We start from the raw sequence: 19,068 nt of genomic DNA, 5'->3' as shown, positions 1-19,068 counted from the left end.
GAGCCGCGGTGCCATGCAGTTATGTGAGGGCAACAGGAAAAACAGCTTGGTTTCCGGTACAACCTGTTCAAGCTGACATGACAGAATCATTTATTGGTAAAAAAAGTTCATGAAAGCAGTCAGTTGATTCTTAAAGGTGCAATTATTAATGTTGCGTTTCTTATGAAGACGGCCTCATAAACTCGGAGAAGAGGGCCATACAGATGCCTTTACCGAGGGCTTTGTAACATATTTTATAGGCTTCGAATCCGGCCATTGTGAGTACTGTCAGCGTAAAAAAGACGGTTTTGTCTGAAAGAAAAAAAAAAAAGCCCGATGCGCTGTTTGACGGTCGAGGGCGTGATCTCGCGAGCTATGGGTCGTTTATTATATGCTAGTGGCTGTTTTGAATGGCTTCTCCACACGTGTGTTCTTAAAAGCAATTCTTGCAGTTCTGGCAGAATGGCGACATCTGGGAATGCAATATATGAAACGTATATAAGAATGGTTTCTGTGACGACATCGTGTGCACAAATGAACTTACGTATACGTCATATTTTGTTTGCTCACTTGCGGTATTCGCAGAAGATACCTTGCGTAAAGGTATTTTAAGAAGTCTCGGCATTAACATATCCAACGACTCTTAAAGAGGACGTAAAGAGGAAGAAAGCAGAATAGTAAGGTGGAAGTATTAGAACGTAAGTATAAAATAGGGGTGTACTGCAGATATACAGAAGCAAATGGTAAATTGTATTTTAATGCTCGGCTGTTTAATATTTAAAAATAAATAAGCTTTAGAAAGTTTACACCCCTTGTTTTTTTTTTACAAAACAAATCTTGTTGGCTGCATTTTTTTTTGGTCACAGAGATCTGTTGCGATCCAATATCACAAGTATTTATTGACGTCCTCTGTTTCGAATACAAATAAGCATTCTGACATTAATTTAAGTGCCTGTGTGGTCTTTCAAAGTTAGGGAAAATACTCATATGGCCAGGTATTGACACGAAAGGCCTATGGTATTGTATTCATGTGACATTTGTCCAAGAAGTACGCGAGAGTCTCTGTAATGTGCCACATTATGCAGTGTAAGAATAACCTGCAGGCGTGAAGGAGTGTGGGAATTGAAGAAAATTTCGGTGAAGTGGCCAACACTTTTATTTTGTTCCATCTTACATTACTGCCTGTCTAAAAAAATTGTGAATGCTCAGCTTTTAAAGCAGTAGTGGCGTCGAAACAATTGTTTCACAATCCAGCGAATATGCGTACCCGAACGAGAAGCCATTCTTAAAGGTATAATAAAATGGATGCTGACGTCACCTGTAGGTGCATAGGAGAATCGAGATTGCTTCTGAAGATTTGCCACGTGTATACATCGGTAGAAAATTTCTGGCGGAGTCTGATTTCTGTAGAACACTCAGCCTTGTATAAAACTAGTGCACTCGTGCTCTGATGACGTTTCTTGTGGCCGTTATTGTTGTCTGCTTCCTTCTCCATGGATATGTTAAAGGTGAGTTTCACCTAACTACGATATACGTTTTGTATTACCCATGAACATGTTGAACTTGAAGTTTTTTGAGCAGTGAATGCGTTGTCAAATACAGTGACACGTCATTTTTTAGGATAAAAAGCTGAAGAAAAATAAATCCAAATACGTACTGGTCGCTAGACAGAAAGCATATGTTTTAAGCACACAAGTTTCACTGCCGGCAGCAGCGCGAACATTTCTGGCAAGTTTTGAGTGAAGAGCATTGAGTTGTCATGGATACAAACAAACTGTCGATTTCAATGGTAAGCCTTGAGGTGCTATAAAAGTGCTAATAAACACACTAAAAGATTATTCTTGTGTGGAGTCCCTTCGAAAAACTATATAACATGTAGCACGCGATGTTGTGTCGTGAACAAGATATATTGCAAGAACCCATCTCCATAAATACAAAAACGGTTATGTGCAACCACAAGCATTTCAACGGCCGCCTAAACAAAGAATAGGCAAAGAAAGCGACCAATCTGAAGACAACGAATAATTAAAGGGAGATCGAGAGAATAATAACTAGAAAAAATTATTATCTGGGAATATTGGAATTGCGCACAAAGAAATGAGTGACGATGTCCTAGTGAAATTCACTTGAATGAAACCATTGAGCTTTGCTGTTTGTGAAGGTGATTGTGATGAAGACGTTGAACTAGATATGAAGCTTAAATGTATGTTAAATTTCTTGGGCTGATTTCATATGCTGGGAATTACACGATCAAGTATTTAAGCGTGCTCTTGGCGCTTGTGTCGCGCTAACCGTAAGCATTATAATACTGCCCGAACCATCGAACATGGCGGCACATGGTCGCCATTTCGACCTGGACAGGTAGAATCGGGAAAAATTGGACCATGATAAAGTATTCTCACGAAATACACGCACATACAAGCAATACTACAGTGTACGCGCGCTAAACGAAACTCGCATAAACGAAAACGTCTCTTAAACGAAACAATTTAAAAAAAAGTAATTGGTTTTCTATAAAATGAGTACTGAGTTGCGCTCGACAAACGAAACACCATTTTGTGGGCAACACGGATAAACGAAACCCAAATCGGCCATCATTCTGACTTTGTTACCGTTGCTGTCCAGAATCCAATCCAATCCAATCCGGTACGCGGCAGCTGCATTCTGACGCCATTTTGCACTTTGTGTTATCGAGCGTTGGTGCGCACGAGACGGTCTGGTGCGCCGCTTACTACGTGCGTGACTCTCCGCGTGCACTATGGAAGGAACCGCTAAAAAGCGCCCGCATAATGCACTTACTTTAAGCGCCAAAATGAAAGTTCTCGAAGACGTCGATTGCGCCCAGGAGTCCAAGACGGCTATCGCGAAAAGGCATGGCATCCCGAAGTGCACCCTTTCGAGGATTTTGAAAGATCGCGAAAAGATTCAAAAGGCTTGCAACAGCGGCGCTTTCACTCCCGGTAGGAAAAAGATGCGTCTGGCCGACCACGAGGACCTCGAGAAAGCACTTTTCCTGTGGTTTAAGCGCGCGCGAAGCTCCAACCTTCCAGTGACCGGGCCTATTTTGGAGGAGAAAGCAAGAGACATCGCACTCGAAATCGGGATTGAAGACTTCAAGTTCAGTGACGGCTGGTTAAGCCGTTTCAAAAAGCGCCATAGCCTCGTCTTCCGCACTATAGCAGGTGAGAGTGCCGCGGTAGATCTGAATGTTTGCGCCGACTGGCAGCAGCAGAAGCTCCAAGACGTCCTCTCAACTTATAAGCCCAGCGACATCTTCAACGTGGACGAAATGGCGCTTTTTTATAAACTTCTTCCCAACAAGACTCTCAGCTTGAAAGGTGAGAAGTGTACAGGAGGAAAACACAGCAAGGACCGCGTTACTGTTCTGGTGGGAGCCAATATGGACGGGTCCGAAGAACTGAAGCTTCTTGTCATCGGAAAAGCAAAGAGACCTCGGGCTTTGAAAGGTGTGAAAGGACTCCCGGTATTTTACGAGGCAAATACCAAGGCTTGGATGACCCAGGCAATTTTCGAAACCTGGTTGAGGGAGAGAGATGCAGAGTTCACCAAAAAAGGCAGAAAGGTTGTGTTCATTGTGGACAATTGCCCAGCGCATGGTGAAGTGCGAGACCTGAACTCTATTCGGCTGGAGTTCCTCCCTGCCAATGTGACAGCCGTGCTCCAGCCAATGGACCAAGGCGTTATTCGAAATTTAAAAGTGTTTTACCGTCGCCACATCCTTAGAAGGATGATGCTGTATATGGAGAGCAACAAAGGGTACACCGTAGACCTCCTTTCTGCCATCCACATCTTGGCCCAGTCATGGGACGAGGTTGCATCTACAACCATTCGGCGATGCTTTGGTCACGCGGGCTTCCTTGAGCAAGTGGATGCAAGCCAAGAAGGGTCGGATGCAAGCCAAGAAGAGTCTGACGCCGACAATGCTGAAGCAGACACTGTTTTTGATTTGGTGGCCCAGAGGTGCGGCTCTGGCACTGGGACAATGGATGAGTACGAAGCTGTTGATGATGACGTGGTCACCTGCTGTGAGGATACTTTAGTTGACATACTAAAGGAAGTCGAAGAAGGCACAGGTGATGAAAGTGAGGAGGAGATGGACAGTGACGACCACCAGAGTGCCCCACTGACTTCAGAGGCAAGCCAGGCAGTAGAACTTCTCCAGCGGTACTTCCAGAAGGAGGGCTGCTTGGAGCATCTGTGCAATTTAAACAAGATGAATGCGTACTTGGTGAAGCAGTCCCACACCAAGCTGAAGCAAGCCACCTTGCACAGCTTTTTTGGGGGTTGCGACCCTTAAACGAAACTTCTAATAAATGAAACAGATTTCACTGTCACCGTCGAGTTTCGTTTAAAGGGAGTGTACTGTATTTTCAATGCTAAAGCATTAAATGGCTGATGAGGCGGAAAATCCGGCCTCGGCGTTACAATGATGGTCCAAAAAGGCGATCCCAAGCGATCCAACAGAGCCAGCCGATTGAGGTAACTTTCTGTGCACGCCATTCGTTGAATTGCCCTAATTCACAAAACATTTGTAATCTCTCTTCTTTATGGTGCTTCCACGGAAAACGGAAACCTTTTTAGGCGTCTCATCATAATCATCATCATGATAATCAGCCTATGCATGTGAACTGCAGGACGAAGGCCTCAGTTTCATACATTTCTAAAAGGGTTGAAAACATGCATAGGCTTTCACATGAACCGTGGATATTACAGACATATCAAGATTTGCCTGCCTATTGCCGTTAGTAGTCTCCGCATTTCTTGAAAATATAGAACTCGTGGGAAATTTAGTTCTTTTATAAAAACCGGGAAAATCTGGCATACAAACTTTTTGAGGAATTCTACAGTCGCTATAACAGCGTTGCTGCACAAGATTGGCCGGCTTTATAACACTGCAACTGCAGTGAAGCAGACAACGCTGTATTTGATCCGTTGCAGCAGACTGTGCAGCAGGTTGCTCTGGCTAAATTATCTCCGTGGCTTATTTCTGTGATCGAAAATGTGATCGCATAAAAGAAGACACAATTGCCAGCATTCAGAGATGGCAAGGTGGCTGCAGCGCTTTCGGAATCAGCCATGGCAGGCTGTTGCCGCAGCCTCCTCACCACCATCATCATCATAACAAAAACATGGTGGCCGCCTGCAGGCACTGGAAAGTCTGCTCCATAGAAGACATTTTCCAAAGAAAACGATCAAATCAACCAACGAAATCAAGAAAGGAACAAGCTCAATAATAAATTTGCTAAGACTAATTTCGCGTCAATGGGAGACATTTTCCAAAGGAAACGATTAGCTCTACTAAGAAAATCAGGAAACGTTGAATTACACAAAAGTTATAAAATTAAAGATTATCTTCATAATGATTTCCTGCGCGCACGATTGTTAACACATTAAAAAAAAGCTGACAAACAAGTTAAACGTGCATTTTCGAGAAGCCAAGACTGCATACTAGTAAGATATCTGTGGAAACCTGTCTAGATTAGGAGGCCATTAATTACCACGCCTGCAACAGTGATAAAACTAGGTTGTCGATTGAAGAAATGCTAAGAGCTTGCTGCTCACTGTAACAGCCTCCTTGTAAGCACACAGACTAGCCCTGTGCATAATAATGTTGCTGAGGTGAAAAGTTGTGTGGCGAGATCATACTTCTTTCTCCTACTAATGAGTGCAAGGTGTTTAATACGTTTATGAGCTTGAGTAACAGTAAGTTTCTTGACATCGACATTTTGGAAAAAATTCCTATAGCATATGCACTGACAATCATTTTTCCTGTGGATGACACACCTTCACATCCACCTTGAGGCGGGAATTTGCTTTTCTAAGGCGGGAATTTGCTAAAGTGATTATTGTCAAGAAAGGTAGCGACCAAGTAATGCATTTGATCACCATGCAATATCCGGGCTCACTGTTTTTTTGTAAACTTATTCGCTTTCTCGTATGTCAGATTTTTCATGCGAAAGCATTATATGTCCCATTACGCGAAAATCCGGCCTTGTTGTCGGCGGCGTCAACGAATGATGGCACCAAAAATGACCGACGGCAAAGAGTAAAACCACATCAAAATATAGCCGAACTGACGTCACATTTCTCAAGGAGGCTCCTGTGAACAATGTAAATGAATGCTTTTGAAAAGTAAATTTTGAAAAAAAATTTTGAAAAGGTAAATTGTGGTCTGAGTGGGAAATGAACCCGATCATCCGGGGCGCGAGGCGAGCACGCTTACCCGCCGCCACGTCGGCTCGACGGTTCCCGCTGACTAAATATGTGCCTAGTGCACGCATTCTTGGGCACGTGACGGCGTAGCCAATTGGTTGCGCACGTCATGAGAGTATAAAATGTGTGTATAAAAATAAAAAACAATAATGTCGAATTGAATTTCGCTGAGTGGTCCTTCAGGTTATGACCTCATCGCGGGCAAGCGAGCGCGTTGAGGCGCTTGGCGTGTTTTCATTTGTCTTTACCGAGGCGCAGTTAAAACGCCGCCCAGAGCTTGCGTGGACGAGGAACGCGCAGAAACAAAAAAACATTTCACCAAAGCCATTATATAACTTCAGCATTGCCACACGTAAGCAGTCTTATAGGTGTCTCTGCTGAATTTTCTTGCCAGGAAAAACATAATTTATCCGCAGTTTGGCTTCACATGAAACACAGGTCAGCATAGAGGGCTTTCTTAGCTTTGGGAGAACATAATATAGAAAAGTGAAAAAACAAACAAGGTTACACTTAGCATTTTTATTGACCTCAGATAAGTCTTACACAGCCTTGACCAACAGTTCCATGTTTCTGAGGTCGAGCCATATGATGTTAAAGGAAAACCGTTAATAAAATTAAATTATACTTATGTTGTAGAAGCCAATGCATATCTATCGAGAACCAACACACATTAAGTTTACCCCTGAAGTGCGATGTACAATTTAGGAATCGTGTTCGACCTGCTTTTATTCAATACACGTATAAACATCGTAAATATAGACGTCAATGCTTATTTTATTATACCATGTCTACAACGTAATTTGTGCCAGAACCTAAAAATATGGAAGTGCCACGCAGTTGAGCAAATCAATGTAATGTTGTTGGCCGTCGCTCCAAGAAAGTCCGACTATTTCTTGTATATGGCCTTATTACATAAATAGTAAGTAATACATAATAAGATTTTCAAATATTATATTCAGAGCAAAAGTGCCAATGATAAAATTGTAAAGTGCCTTGACAAATTCGAGATTCATCTTTCTGGTGCTCAATACGTGCTACATAAAAAAAAATTTCAAGCTGGACAGAAAGCCCGCATATACAAAAAATGCCACGTGACTAGTCGCCCGGCACTTTTTCGACCATTTCGGATGATAAACATTTGGACTGCGAGTGAGTTTATGAAATATTTCAGCCGCGAAATAGGCTCGCTGAAGTGAAGCACGTATGTACACATTGCCACAAACTTAGTGAGCCAAGTTGGTTTGGTTTCGAGCCCCGTTCACTCAGCACACCAACCCGATGCGGTACTCACTCGATCATGTGACCCCAGAACTCAGGTAGGCGGGAAAACTATTAGGCACATACGTACAATCCCAGCTCACGGAAAGTGCATAGAGTACTCTGAGAGTGCTGACGCAATAAATAGACAGGGAATGCATGGGACCAGGGCTGGTATAACGTAAAGCTATTATAAACAGTTTTTATTCAATTTCTCCAACCTGCCCTCCACGATTGGTCAACCCTTCTTTCGGGCTACCCGCACTTCGCCTGTTTGTCACACACCGTCAGGAAAACCGCGAGAACTCGCCCATCCGATCTGACGTGTGCTCACTGATTATGCATGATCAGACCGAACAAGGGAAAAGTAATCATTACTGGTACGAGCATCGAGTGGCACTCTTGTTTCTTGCGCAGCACTTCCGGTTCACCTGCTGAGAGGACTTGGGCACGAAATTCAAAAATAAATTAGAAAAAATAGAAAAAATAATACAGTACAAAATTCATGGGTTTCATTATAGATATGATTTTAGAGCAAAACTTTAGTTACAAGTTGAGTTACTGTAGTGTCTCGGATAATTAGAATTGATCAGAATTAACGCCGAGGCGCGAGTGCCACTAACGGGCACCTAAGTCAAAGATTAGGGCCACCTACCGTTTTTTGCTGATTGCACATTTTTTCGCCATTAGCCCACCGATTTTGGTTGAAGCTTTCGGTCTGCGCCCAGTTCGCCTTTGTGTCACGCGACGTCACAAAACCGCGAAATCTCACCACGTCAAATTGAAGTGCACCCATTAAAGATGCATCAAAATGCCGAACGAAACTGAACGTTTTTCGGAATAGCCGGAGACTCCCGTTCCACAAGGAAAAATTGGAGGACGCTTAAGCTTCGCCTTTAAGAGTAGAACGCGATAGCGTTATCGGGACCCGTTCTCATCGCATCGTTCGCATACGGCAAGTAGGCTTCATTCCCTGCAACACTGAACGTGGGAAAGCCAGCTTACAAAGACCAAGCTTACACCAATCTCTTTAATGTCGCCTTCACTTTTAAACAGCAATGCATTGCTGAAAAGACGTTTTTCAGGGGCGAAATAAGTGGTCTAATATTAAAATGTGAAAGTCCTAGCACTTTTTTTATTATTTTATTTGATTGCTATTGCCCTGACGCACGCAGGTCTGGTAGATATTCTGGATAAGGGGTTTGCGTTTGAGTTTCCTCGTAGCAGAAGTGGGTTTTCTTGTACATTCAAATTACAATTCAACGCCGATAGGTAAACAATCCGACGGCGAATTCGACGGCGAAAGATAAAGTCATACTTTACCATTTTTCTAACGGATTTCACTGTCAAAAATTCAATTTTTGTTCACTAAAACCTTGCATCACGTAGAGGGCCTGCGCGGTCGGGGTCGTTGGAGATGATTTTCTCCGCCACCCGCGATCACACGCCGACGCCGTAGGGAGCCTACATGCATGCGCTGTTTGCAAGCTCTACGACGCTGGTTGCCAACGCCGGATTCTCTTCGACACGGGGCCCTTAACGGTATCGCGGTAATAGAAGTAGTTTGCCTACCGATCGTTATTTATCTTACCGACCCCCTCCTTCCTGGAAGGCTTGGCTTTATTCGGGCTTGGCGTATCAACAAGGAGCCTTAGCGGAGTAAGCGCTCTTCTTTTCTGGGTCTTAGTGCTGGCCTTAAATAAACTTGCTTCCTCCACCTCCTCTCTCTGGAACTGGTTAGCCACTCGTAGTTACGAGGCGAAAAAATATCTTTTTACGTTTAATACAAAATTGTTGAAGTATAACGTCATCAAGCCCTTTCGGAACGTACACGACATCCCTCTGCCAACTATCCTTGTCTAAGGATCCGTTTAAGCTACATACTTAACCTTCTGATGCACTCCACTGCGACTAGCGCCCGCAAGCTAAGCAAGGCGAAGCGAGCGAATCCCAGACGCTGACAACACCCTCTTTTCCGGTCATGTACTTTAATTGCTCTAGCTCGGCTCATCGCCTCTTGTGAGCCAATTAGATAAACAAAAAACTGTCGAGATACGCGATACTATTCGTTTTGAAAGCCAGCCAAAGTGAGCTCCTATAAACCAGGAGAGCATTTGATTGGTTGGCTCAAAGTAACACTGCCGGTCACCGCCCGATGCGTGGGCGGTTATTACTCAAATTTGACGACAGGAGTTTGGAATAAGAACAGATTCGAACAGATTCGAACAGTTTTACATTATAGGGCCCTAGGTCAAGAAGAATAGATGACTATTTGTCTCTGCCCCGCTTTAAAGAGGCTGCCATTAGAAATCATTATAATCATCTTGGGGGACAATTAGCCATCCGATGTAGGGGGCGATTGAAGGCTAGAGACAGTAGGAAGAGAAAAAGAGAGGACGTCGCCATTTGTGATAGCAATATAGAGAATAGTATGTTAAAATGATCGCTGCATTGTCACTTTCTTAGTGGTATTGTGTTGGGTTAAAACAGATGTTCCTTTACGCGTGGTACCTTTGAGAGCACTGTGATAGAAACGCACAAGCAAGTAGGTATGTTTGTGTTTTTCTTTCTTCCTCATATTTCGCGGGTTCTCTTTAGGATCCGGGGAAAAAAGATGACTGAGTAACCGGTTGCAATTTACTCGCTGCTCAATGGAAGTTTTCTAGAACGCCCTTACCTAAAATTTTTTTTAACACGAAAGTGTTTTATTCCGGGGTCCACCAAGACTTCAGTGACGTATTTCCGTCACGGAAATACGTCAGCTTACAATGTACACGAACATAATACAAAGAAAGAAACCAGAAGAAAAAGTTCCACAAACATGAAAAATTTGGAAATCGAACCCACGACCTCTCGGTCCGCGACGATAGATCGCCGAGCGTTTAACCCATTGCGCCACAAACGCAACTGCAGAGAGCTACACAGACGCGCCTTATATATCTAACACTCCTCCGTGTACCCGCGCTCTTGCTCGGGGCGGTGCCGCCGCCTACGAGCAGAAAAGAGAAGTACTGCATTATGACACTAACGCGCACCGACAGTGAACGCTTCGGTGGTCTCAGCAGTACGACTATAGTGCCTAGAATATACTTACTAGTGTGCCGACCGCCGGGCGTTTCTAATGGGAGACGCTGGCACCGCCGGTGATGCCTTCCGCCGGAGGCCACCAGACAGCGACACTGTTTGGGACCGTGCTAACCGAGCGGCGCATCGCGCGTCGCTTGCGCTTCGGATGCACTTTGGATGCGCGTTCGTAAGCGCAGTCGGTTGCGGCGCGTTGTAGCTTTCGAGCAAGTAGCATGTGGTGCCTCCGCATGTCATTGAAGACACGTTTCACTTTCGTGTTCTATACCGATTCCTATATAAGAGGGATCAACCACATTTTTTTTTTATAAAGTGTGGTGTTGCAAATTTTATCATCTAATATTGACTTAAATTGTAACTAAGCATATTAAAAATGTGTTTATTTGTTTTATAGAGTGGATAAGCCACGCTTTTAGTGCAGTCCCCCTCTAGTGTAGCCGAATACTTAAAAACGATGGCTGAAATGATCTAGGACGCCCTCTTCATAGCTTACCAGTCGCACAGTAACATTTCTAAAGAATAATTAAAAATACTGTACGGGGACATTTACCGTGCCAAAATTCTTTTATAATTTTAGGGGATGGCAGCAGACATGAGGACTGCTATCACCTCAAACACCCAGGTGAATGTAACGGGAGCAACAAGACATGGTACTTCGACGGTAGTGGTTCATGGTGCTTGAAGTTCACAAATAATAAATGTGGCCAGTCTGGCAATGCGTTTTCCACTTGCGAGGAATGCCAAGAGAAATGCAAAGGTGAGAATTATGATAGTTGGCTGTTAACAATAAACGTTGGGGAATTGTGAGAGCACACTGTCGGTCCTCTACAAAACAGGAAAAAAAATTACAGCAGTTTGCACTATATCTTAGGTGAGAAATTATAGAACGAAAGTTATTCTGACTTCTAGCAGGTGCTTGCTTAACTGCCCAAAATTCTGAAATCCTTAAATCTCAACATGTGACAATCGCATGAACACATTCTTCTTGTGTACACTCCTGCGCGAAAGAAACAGAGCTTCCCTCCTTCACTCTTTACCTCTATTTTTGTATCACCTAGCGAGGACGTCCTTACTTCAACTTGGGACGTTCTTCAGGTATATAAGTGCCCGTTAAGAACTATCAACGTTAATAGTTTCGTCAAGTGATGCGGAACCGGGGTTTGAAAATTTGTGGGAGCTGTTGTACTTTTGCATGCACGTGTATGTATGAAGAAACATGGAGACTGTTGAATCTTTCTGCGGTGCAGTCATTAGTCAGTCTACGCGGGCAGTTACACCTTGAATTGCCTGCGGGTGGATCATATGGAACACATGATGTCCATGTAGTCATGCGAAACATTACCTACTTCATTGCTATAGTGTTTACATATACAGCGCGCATATGAAACTTAGTGGCTCGTTATTGCTTACAAGGAAAAGCAAGAAAGCTAGCATCTAACAATTTTTTACTAAAAAATTGTATGAAGCCAACATATAATGCAGCCAAGGAAGCCACAAGAGAATTTTTTTGCAGCTTTAATTGGAGTGAATAAATGAGGAGGTAAGAGGAAATGAAAGTGGACGAAAAAACAACTTGCCGCCGATGGGAGCGCTATCAGCAGCCAGGTTGTAAAACGGATGGAAAGTTTCTAGTGCAGGAGCATAAAAAATACCGCGTCATTCCACTGCTCTGAAGGTGGATTAGCAGCGGAGCAGTTTAGCACATGACGTAAAGGTGACACAGAATTTAGGTGAAAGGTATGATCAAAATGTGTTTCTCGTGAGCGGCGACGGTGGTCAACCCCAAGACAGACACATGCCCACAAACTTCTATTTTCATCGGCGGTCTTTATCGGCGGCACACATTCGCGTGGAAGACTACCGCCACCTCGAAGAGCCGGAGGAAACTAGATGATGATGATGATGATTTAATGGCACCCCCTTTGAAACGGGGCGGTGACAAATAGTCACTTAGCCTGCTTGATTGATTCAGGTATGCTATACACGTTTTTTAGCATATTTGTATACATTTAATGATATACAACAGACTCGCGCGACAGGACCGCCACCCGGCGGAAAGTAGACGCGCGACGTGACAGCCGCTCCGGGAAAGCGGCAGGAAGCTAGGCACGCAAGTGCTTGGAACGACGACAAAGGGAGGGCGGTGCGAGCGTACACATTGCCGACACGGATGGCACAGCGGCAAGTCGTTTAGAAACCCATATTATCTACCGGAGAGTCTACTGATGTTGAAAATGGCGCCTATTGATAACTAATCTACTGAAAATGCACATACAAGTGATGGAACGTATGAGCTTTTTATAGAATGCAGCGAGTGTGCATTAAATTCGGAAGCTGAGTGTTTGAACACACAGATCTCTTGCGGACACGAAAAAGGCATAGAACCCTATTCATAGACAGCTTCGTCGTAAAAAGACTGAAGGGACTGTAGCACGTAGTTTCATGCTGGGAAGTATTAAATGCGTACGTAATTAATGGTAGCACGCTGTCCCAACTCTTATGATCTCATGTAACATACATAGGCCACGTGTTTGTAAGAGTTCTATTGGTGTGTTCCGTAAGGGCATTTATTTGTGGATGATATGGGGGGGGGGAGGGGGGAGGAGGGAAGTCGAAAACCTGAAGCACATAGACGAAGCATTTCTCCGACGACGCCTGCAGTGAAATGCTTTCCACGATCGCTAATGATGACTCTGTGAAGTTCGTGTCGGTGAATGACGATTCGCAGCAAAAGACACACTTCGGTTGCCGCCGATGGTATGGCAGCTGTCTCACTGTACCGTGTCAAGTGACCTGCACACACGAAAATCCAAGGGCTCCCATAAGCGGGAAAAGACCGAAAGCATCGATGTTCATTTGCTCAAAAGGAGTGCTTCGGCGTAGCACTGGATGTAGTGAAACCGGAGGAGTGCTTGTCGGACGCTTGTGACGTGGACACTCGTTGCAGCTGTACACGTACTGTTCGGTTGACAGCCGCATTTTAGGCCTGTAGAACATAAATTGAACGCGGTAGAGCGTTTGCGCAGATCCCAGATAATTAGATGTCGGATCATCATGGATGGGGCGTAACTATGGGCTGTCCAGAGGGCCCACGATGCGGCGGTCGGCATGGCCTGACTGTCCCAACGTGGGAGTGGCCCGCTGCGCGCTGAGTCGCGTACCTCAGGACGTTCATTAAAGTTTTACATCCATCCATCCATCCATCCATCCATTATCATGGATAATGGGCAAGATGAGGAGAGTCTCCGGGAGCACCAGGAGATAACGAAGACCTAAGGTGGAATAGTTTTCTTTGGACATTATCTCATTGAACGCGCTGTAAGGAGTGGCCGCTTATGGTTTTCATTCATAAGGGAGCAATTACTCTAAAGATATATCTTTATGTTGATAAATCTTGAAGGTATTGATATCAAGAAATTCTGGCTCCAGTGATGTGATATAGCGATCGAACTTGGCCGCGTCGCAGTCCATCTTGTAAAGCGGCATGCGCGCTTCAACGCAGCGGTGCCGTCAGCCGCTTTTGTAGGAAGTGGTAAAATCATCATCATCATCATCCTATATTTATGTCCACTGCAGAACGAAGGCCTCTCCCTGAAATCTCCTATAACCCCTTTCTTGCACTAGCTGATATTAAGTTGCACCTGCAAATTTCCTAGCTTCATCATCCCACCTAGTTTAATGCCGTCCTCGACTGCGCTTCCCTTCTTTTGTTATCCATTCTGTAACTCTAATGGTCCACCGATTATCCATCTTACGCATTACATGGCCTGCCCAGCTCCATTTTTTTCTCTTAACCTCAATTAGAGTATCGGCTATCCCTGTTTGCTCTCTGATCCACACCGCTCTCTTCCTGTCTCTTAAAGTTAGGGCTAACATTTTTCGTTCCATCGTTCCAACTTGTTCTCGAGCTTCTTTGTTAACCTCCAAGATTATGCCCCATATGTTAGCACCGGTAGAATGCAATGGTCGTATACATTTATTTTCACCGACAGTGGTAAGCTCCCAGTCAGGATTTGGCAATGTATGCCGTACGCTCTCCAACCCAACTTTATTTCTCTGTAAATTTTCTCCTCATGATCAGTGTCCACTGTCGACCTAGATAAGCGTACTCTTTTACAGACTCTGGAGACTGACTGGCAATTCTGAAGTCTTGCTCCCTTGCGAAGCTATTGAACATTATCGTTGTCTTCTGCATATTAATCTTCAACCCCACTCTTACACTTTCTCCGTTGTGTTGCCCTGATTCTATTGGAAATTATCTTGGTGAATATTTTACACAATACTGCAAACAAGATAATGAGTCTATAATAAATAAATTCATCGTAAAAACATACTCCTCCCAGCCTGATAGATCGGAGAGATTAACCAGCTAACAGAGATAATGACGATCTGTCACCGAGCGCCCGTACAGATATGACCGAAAGTGCTGTACTGCGAAGCTCGCTGCAAGGTATCGTTGCTCTGACGGTGTAATTGCGCTCGAACTTGCTTAAGGAGCGACTCCCATAGGCAACCACATGTTCTTTGGTGTCGACGCGTTCAATAAGGCCAGCGCCGAAGCTAATACCGCTAGCGTCCGTATGAACTTTTGTGGAAGCCGCAGGCTCGAAATCTTGATTATGCAACGGGACGTCAGAAGAAATTTGTGCTCACCAAAGCTGGGCTCACATTCAGGGGACTATTCCAAGAGAACGCCGTTCTGAAGGAAGCACGTCAGCAGATATGCGATGCTTGCAAATTTGCAATGTTTGCAATTGTCATGTACGATCTTTCTTTTTAAGCAGAATTACTGGCGCTGCGCAAACACTACATTATTCTTGAATTACATGCTCATTTATCACTTCGCGGACTTTGTCATTGATCACCTGGCGTTCCGATTGTTAGAATCTGTGCGGCTTCTGCCGCAAAGGTCGGGCAGAACCTGTATCTATGCAATTGTGCAAACGAGAAGGAGGAAACGACAGTGGCCCCTCTAGTTGCTGTGAAAAGTCAAACAGCCTGGAATGTTTAAGCAGAATATTCGCCACTTCACGATGATGGTCAGTGCTGAGTGACTTGTCGTTCCTAGCTAGAATGGAGGAGTCCAAAGCAGGGCATGCATTAACGAAATGGCGTTCATCCGCAGAATCAAGGCCTCTGTAAGGATAGCGAGTGACAGCAATTGGTCTTCACGGTATGCGCCAGGTTCGGATTCTGCGGTAATATTGGAAGTTGATTGCAACAGTTTACGGTACATAAGCTAATGCGGCAGTGGAAAACTTACACCATGCATTAACGTATCAGTACATTCATATTGATTTGGCTCGGAGAACTGGCTCCATGGTTGCGTTAAACCTTCCATCGGTGGTAGGGAAACAGGTGACTAAAACAAACATAGCAGATAACGGAGGCACAATTGTAATCCCGGACACACAAAACACAGTTTCGTGATACAGCGGGCCTTCCAAAAACGCCGCCAAAAAGCTCGTACTTACACTAGTTTCACCCATTCGGCAGCCGACAGGGGCACCACACAGCTTCAAAATATTAAGGCCAGGATTACGTCATACGTACAACAATATTTGACCACCCAACCTAACGTCTACGTTGCACAGCCCGACAGTATTCAGCAATTTAGCAGCTCTCCACTCCGCGTACGTATCGGCATGGTCCCAGTGAAACCTCCTTTTTTTTCCAGGAGGCCTTGAAATGCAACTTTCGTCACTGAGATTGTCGCTTCCATGTCGGCTAAGGCCAATGTTGAAACACCGTCCATTAGTAGAGACTCCTTATTTTTAAACATAAAACTGGGTGGAGGAATGTCTGTCGAAATCAAAGATTGTCCAGTGACCTTACCGCCAGCCGCCACTGGGACTAATTTTCCGGAAGGCGGTGACGGGTAGAGACGCCTCGGAGATGGCAACCGGCTTACACAAAGAGCAGTAGTGGTGTATGGCTACGAACGGACGCTGGAGATCGGTTTCGCAGTGTCTCCGAGTGCTTGTGAGGAATGCTTCCTGGAAATGTGTGCGAGGGCGAGTATGTTTAACAATTGCAGCGTGGTACCGCTCAGACATCGTCGATTGATCGAATCTGGGTGGTTTGCAGCGACTGCAGTACCCGACAGTATAGCCAACGTCTTCAGAGCTCTGTAGCGCATGGGTAAACGGCGATAAACTGCCGCTCGAAGCGCTCAGCCGAGGGAAGTCGAGGAAGACAGTAAAATGGTTCAGCCTGCTTTTCAGCAGGCTGACGACATTGTCTGTAGCCCAGAGCCTACAAGCTACTAAGATGCTATAATCTGTAACTAACCTGCGGCCACCGCACATAGCTTATAAGCTGGAAAGACCGTTTATTTCTCGGTAATTGTGGTGATATCGGAATGTGCTGTAGGTGTAAAGTATGATAATAGGAGCAAGACGACATTTACGGCCCAGCCAACGCTGTTCTGAAGGAAACCAAATTCGTTTTGAGTGAGTGGTGTTTTGTTATATTTGTTGACTTCGACAAAGCTGCATTTTGGTTTCTTTTAGCGTTGCGCGTCGCCAGACGTGTTCCCGCTTAGTAACATTTGTTGCGCTTCATGGCGTACATTTCTCCGAGGCTCCAACATTGCTATGTGCTCTAGGCTACCAATCTACTTCATGCTCCTCATGAATGCACGTAGTGTTTACCTTGTTTTAAAATATAATAGAACACAGATATTTTCAGTTATGACTGATGTATTAGCTTTACTATAATGGAACCTCTTCTGAAATACTTCAAACTTAAACATAATATCATACACCATCACACAAAATAACGTCGCGCCTTGCGCTACCGTGGACCTATACCCGTCTCTACAATGACTTATGTTCTATAATTTGCTGGAATATGTATAAATGCTCAAAATACCATGTTTTCTGCGCAGTTTCAGTATGCATGGAAAAAATACCAAAGCCATGGTATGACTTCTTAAGAGACACGGTTCGACGATAACTTAGGAACCCATTGCTTGCGGCACAGGTAAGAAATCAATATGTCTTTCAGTACTAATTTTCACTGAATAATTTAGCGCATTTGCTGCATTAGTTCGATAAAACAGGGGCCAAATTCATGAAGCTTCTTGGTCGGAATTCACAAAAACTTCTTACGCTAGAATTGTTAGTAAGAAAGGCTTTCAGCCAATCCGGATGCAAAACATAATATTATCTAAGGCAGCCGGCCACTGGCACTTACAAAAGAAAGGTTTTGTGAATCTGGCGCGGAATTCACTAAGCGAACTGATAAACAAATTTTGGCGTAAGAAAATCCTACGAAAAAAGCGTATTCACAAAGCTAAAACTATTCGTAAGATAAGCAAGCTTGCGATGCCCGCCGCTGCAAAGGCGAGCGCTGTCATCGAAAAAGGGCATCTTTGTAAGCACAGGTGCGGACTTCAGTTCACACCTGTGCTTACATACCTGTGCAAAAATTTGTTCACAATATAGTGAACAAATGTTCACTATATTGTGAACAATGTTGAGCGTGCTCGAAGCTAAGTGCGGTCACTAAAATACGTCGTATCAGCACGATCAGCATTGACGTCGCTCGAATTATGCTGCCTTGTGCGCTCTCCCGACCGCGCACAGTTCGATTACTTAATTTAGTGCGTTTGGAGAAAGCTACGACACTTCTGTGTAATTAACGGTGTAAGTGCATATCACAGCGATCGTAGTGAAGGACTGAATGAACTTCACATCAAGGCCGGGGTGCTTGCGGCATAGAGCTGGCAACTCAATATTTATTTCATTTATGTGTAACTTCCATGTTTGCCTTCACACAGCACACGTATCCGCAACTTCTCAGACTACATATACATCATGTGCGATCATACTATCAGTTCACCGCACTTCTCGCTTATTCCGAGCTTTGTTTTTCCTCGCTCTCGTACAACACCGTAAGTTAAATATGCTGCCACTTCGGTTGGACCCTTTTCTTTGCGTAAGAACTTTTTCACTAAGAAATTGCGTACGAACAGAGCAGCATAGTGAATTCCACCACTGGGGTAAAATTCACGAAGTTTTTCTTTCGTAAGTACACTCTGCCATTGGCCAACCGCCTTCGCTAATAATATGTCCAGCATCAGGATAGGCTGAAATTCTTTCTTACGCAAAATGTTTTCGTAAGAAAGAGTTTTAGACAATCCGGATGGCAGACATATTTGCGATGGCGGCCAGCCAATGGAAAAGCGAACTTACGAAATGAAAAAGCTTTTTGAATATGGCCCCTGGCCTCTTGTTCGTAAGTGCTCTTTGGCATTGGTTGGCCGCCGCAGATAATAATATGCCCATAACTGGCATTGGCTGGCATCAGTTCGTACGAACAGTTTTAGCGTAAGAACGTTTTTGTGAATTGGGGCCATGTTTCTCACTGACTTCGCGGATTCAAGTATTTTAGAACAAATCTCCATATTTCATTACATCAAGATTAAATTAAGCGATAATTATTCCTACTTACATGTTCTTAAGACCCAAGTGGGACCTGCACTTTTTTTTATTTCAACAGATTAAAATT

The 19,068-nt window shown here is 44.3% G+C and overlaps 1 protein-coding gene across 1 annotated transcript; it reads left to right on the top strand.

Annotated features, from left to right (window-relative positions):
- The first annotated feature begins 2,791 nt into the window (after positions 1 to 2,791).
- Positions 2,792 to 4,297, top strand: LOC119463602 (tigger transposable element-derived protein 4-like). Its single transcript, XM_037724430.1, has one exon. It carries the CDS (start codon positions 2,792 to 2,794, stop codon positions 4,295 to 4,297), a length of 1,506 nt encoding a protein of 501 aa, XP_037580358.1.
- Positions 4,298 to 19,068: the final 14,771 nt, after the last annotated feature.

The sequence above is a fragment of the Dermacentor silvarum genome, chromosome 9 (genome assembly GCF_013339745.2).
Source record: "Dermacentor silvarum isolate Dsil-2018 chromosome 9, BIME_Dsil_1.4, whole genome shotgun sequence".
In the NCBI taxonomy this organism is placed as follows: domain Eukaryota; kingdom Metazoa; phylum Arthropoda; class Arachnida; order Ixodida; family Ixodidae; genus Dermacentor; species Dermacentor silvarum.
Note: the sequence above shows the minus strand (reverse complement) of the source record. Positions and strands in the feature narration are given on the sequence as shown.